This window comes from Pipistrellus kuhlii, unplaced genomic scaffold, assembly GCF_014108245.1.
Source record: "Pipistrellus kuhlii isolate mPipKuh1 unplaced genomic scaffold, mPipKuh1.p scaffold_m20_p_1, whole genome shotgun sequence".
NCBI classification, from domain to species: domain Eukaryota; kingdom Metazoa; phylum Chordata; class Mammalia; order Chiroptera; family Vespertilionidae; genus Pipistrellus; species Pipistrellus kuhlii.
In genome coordinates this window covers 6074873-6076939 of record NW_023425404.1, presented here as the reverse complement: position 1 = coordinate 6076939, position 2067 = coordinate 6074873, and the positions used below count along the sequence as shown (strand labels likewise).

At 39.2% G+C, this 2067-nt stretch overlaps 1 protein-coding gene across 1 annotated transcript; it reads right to left on the bottom strand.

Moving 5' to 3' along the window:
* Positions 1 to 529: 529 nt before the first annotated feature.
* On the bottom strand, positions 530 to 1481 carry LOC118714434 (endoribonuclease LACTB2). Its single transcript, XM_036429782.2, has one exon. The coding sequence runs from the start codon at positions 1434 to 1436 to the stop codon at positions 570 to 572; it is 867 nt and encodes a 288-aa protein (XP_036285675.1). The 5' UTR covers positions 1437 to 1481; the 3' UTR covers positions 530 to 569.
* Between the last annotated feature and the right edge of the window lie 586 nt (positions 1482 to 2067).

Genomic DNA, 2067 nt, shown 5'->3' with positions numbered 1-2067 from the left:
TCCTAGAAGTGGGATTACTGGGTCAAATGGGAGTTCCATTTTTCAGTTTTTTGAGGAAACTCCATACTGTTCTCCACAGTGGTTGCACCAGTCTGCATTCCCACCAGCAGTGCAGGAGGGTTCCTTTTTCTCCACAACCTCGCCAACACTTGTCGTTTGTTGATTTGTTGATGTTGGCCATTCTGACAGGTGTGAGATGGTACCGCATTGTTGTTTTGATTTGCATCTCTCGGATAATTAGTGACTTTGAGCATGTTTTCATGTGCCTTTTGGCCTTCCTTCTGTCTTCTTTTGAAAATGTTCTATTTAGGTCCATTGCCCATTTTTTAATTGGATTATTTATCTTCCTTTTATTTAGTTGTATAAGTTGTTTGTAGATGTTGGAGATTAAACCTTTATCAGTGGTATTATTTGCAAATATGTTCTCCCACACTGTGGGCTTTCTTGTTGTTTATATAATGGTTTTAAATGGGAATATAATATTTTTTAATTACCCAGAGTTGATATACATAAATCACTTGTGGTATCATTCTCTAAAACAGAACAACAGAACTTTCACTAACACGAAACTAAAGATGAGCTTTCCATTTCTTTTCAGGATCAGTGTTGCTAAATATCATTCCATCTTTTTCTAATTTTTTCAAATGAAGCAAGAGATTACGTTCAGCCACGACATGTAAATTCTCAGGAGTATTCTTGTAAATAATTTTTACAAGCTCCTTTACTGTAAATGATTTGTCAAAATTTTCATGAAATATTTGAAGAATCTGCTGTTCTCGAATATTTCTGTGAGAAATGTATTCTTGGATTTTAGCTTCAGCATTATGGATTACGGGACCATGTCCTGGATATATAATATCAGCTTTGATTTTCAATAACTGTTTTAGGGAGTTCATATAATCATAGAGGTCTTCAAATATAGTTGTTCCTTCCCCTAGGATGCAATCTCCAGAAAAGAGAGCATTTTCCTCTTCTAAAAGTAGAGCCATATGATCATCAGTGTGGCCAGGTGTGTATATAATTCTGAGAGTGGCACCCTCAGTCTTAATCAAATCTCCATCTTTTAGATAAACATATTTTTGCTCTCCATCTCCTATAGTTTCTTCTGTATGAGGATTCCGTGGGAGTTTTTTAATGCAATATGGAGTGTCATTATCAATGCTTTTACAAATATCTCCTATGCCTCCAGTATGATCACGATGCCAGTGAGTCACGATGATTTCCTGGATTCCTGTGTTAAATTCGTTCAGAGCCTGCTTTAAACAGATGATATATTCTGGAATTGCTGGTTCTCCAGTGTCAATGAGGATTCGCCTGGGGCCGGTCCCTACCAGGTAGGTGTTGGTGCCCTGCAGGGTCATGGGGCCCGGGTTACAGCCCAGGACGCGCACCACCCGGCTGGACAGCCGCTCGATGCGCTGCAGAGTGGCTGCCATCTCCGCTTAAGCCGCCCGTGGGCGCGCAGCTTACGGGGCGACCGCCAGGCCACTTTCTTGAACTGGAAGTTTATTTCTAATATTTCTATTCTCTAAAAATTATATATTTTAGCTGAAGGCTGATTTTTGGAGGAAAACTACTTTCAGAAAGCCATATATCAATATTCATTTGACCTAAGAGCTGGAGATAGCTTTTTACATTTGCCTGGAGTCAAGGCCGTCATCTGCAGGCGAGAAGCATAGTCAGAAGCGATGCCACTAAAAGGCGCTTTTCCTGAGACAGAGCTTATTTTAAAGAAAGGAACAACTGTGTCAGATAAACCCAACTGGCAGCAGTGTGATTAAATCTGGGAAATAGGAGCTCCAAACCTATAATGCCAAACTATAGTAGAGTTCTCTCAGCAATTAGAGAGACAAAATTACCAGGGTCTGTTTATAGATAAAAGAGATTAACATGGAGTCTCAGGACTTTGATCACAGAATCTTAAGAAGCCAGATATTGATTGCATTTACAAGCAATCACAAGAGCCTAAACCGTGCTTAAGTAGAATGGATGGGAAGAGATGAATAAATTACCTGTATGATTTAAAAGGGAAGATCAAAGATTATCTGCTCAAGTATATTCATTAAA

Excerpts from the sequence above, each read along its gene's own strand:
- LOC118714434 (XM_036429782.2), bottom strand. The coding sequence starts at position 1,436 with ATGGCAGCCACTCTGCAGCGCATCGAGCGGCTGTCCAGCCGGGTGGTG.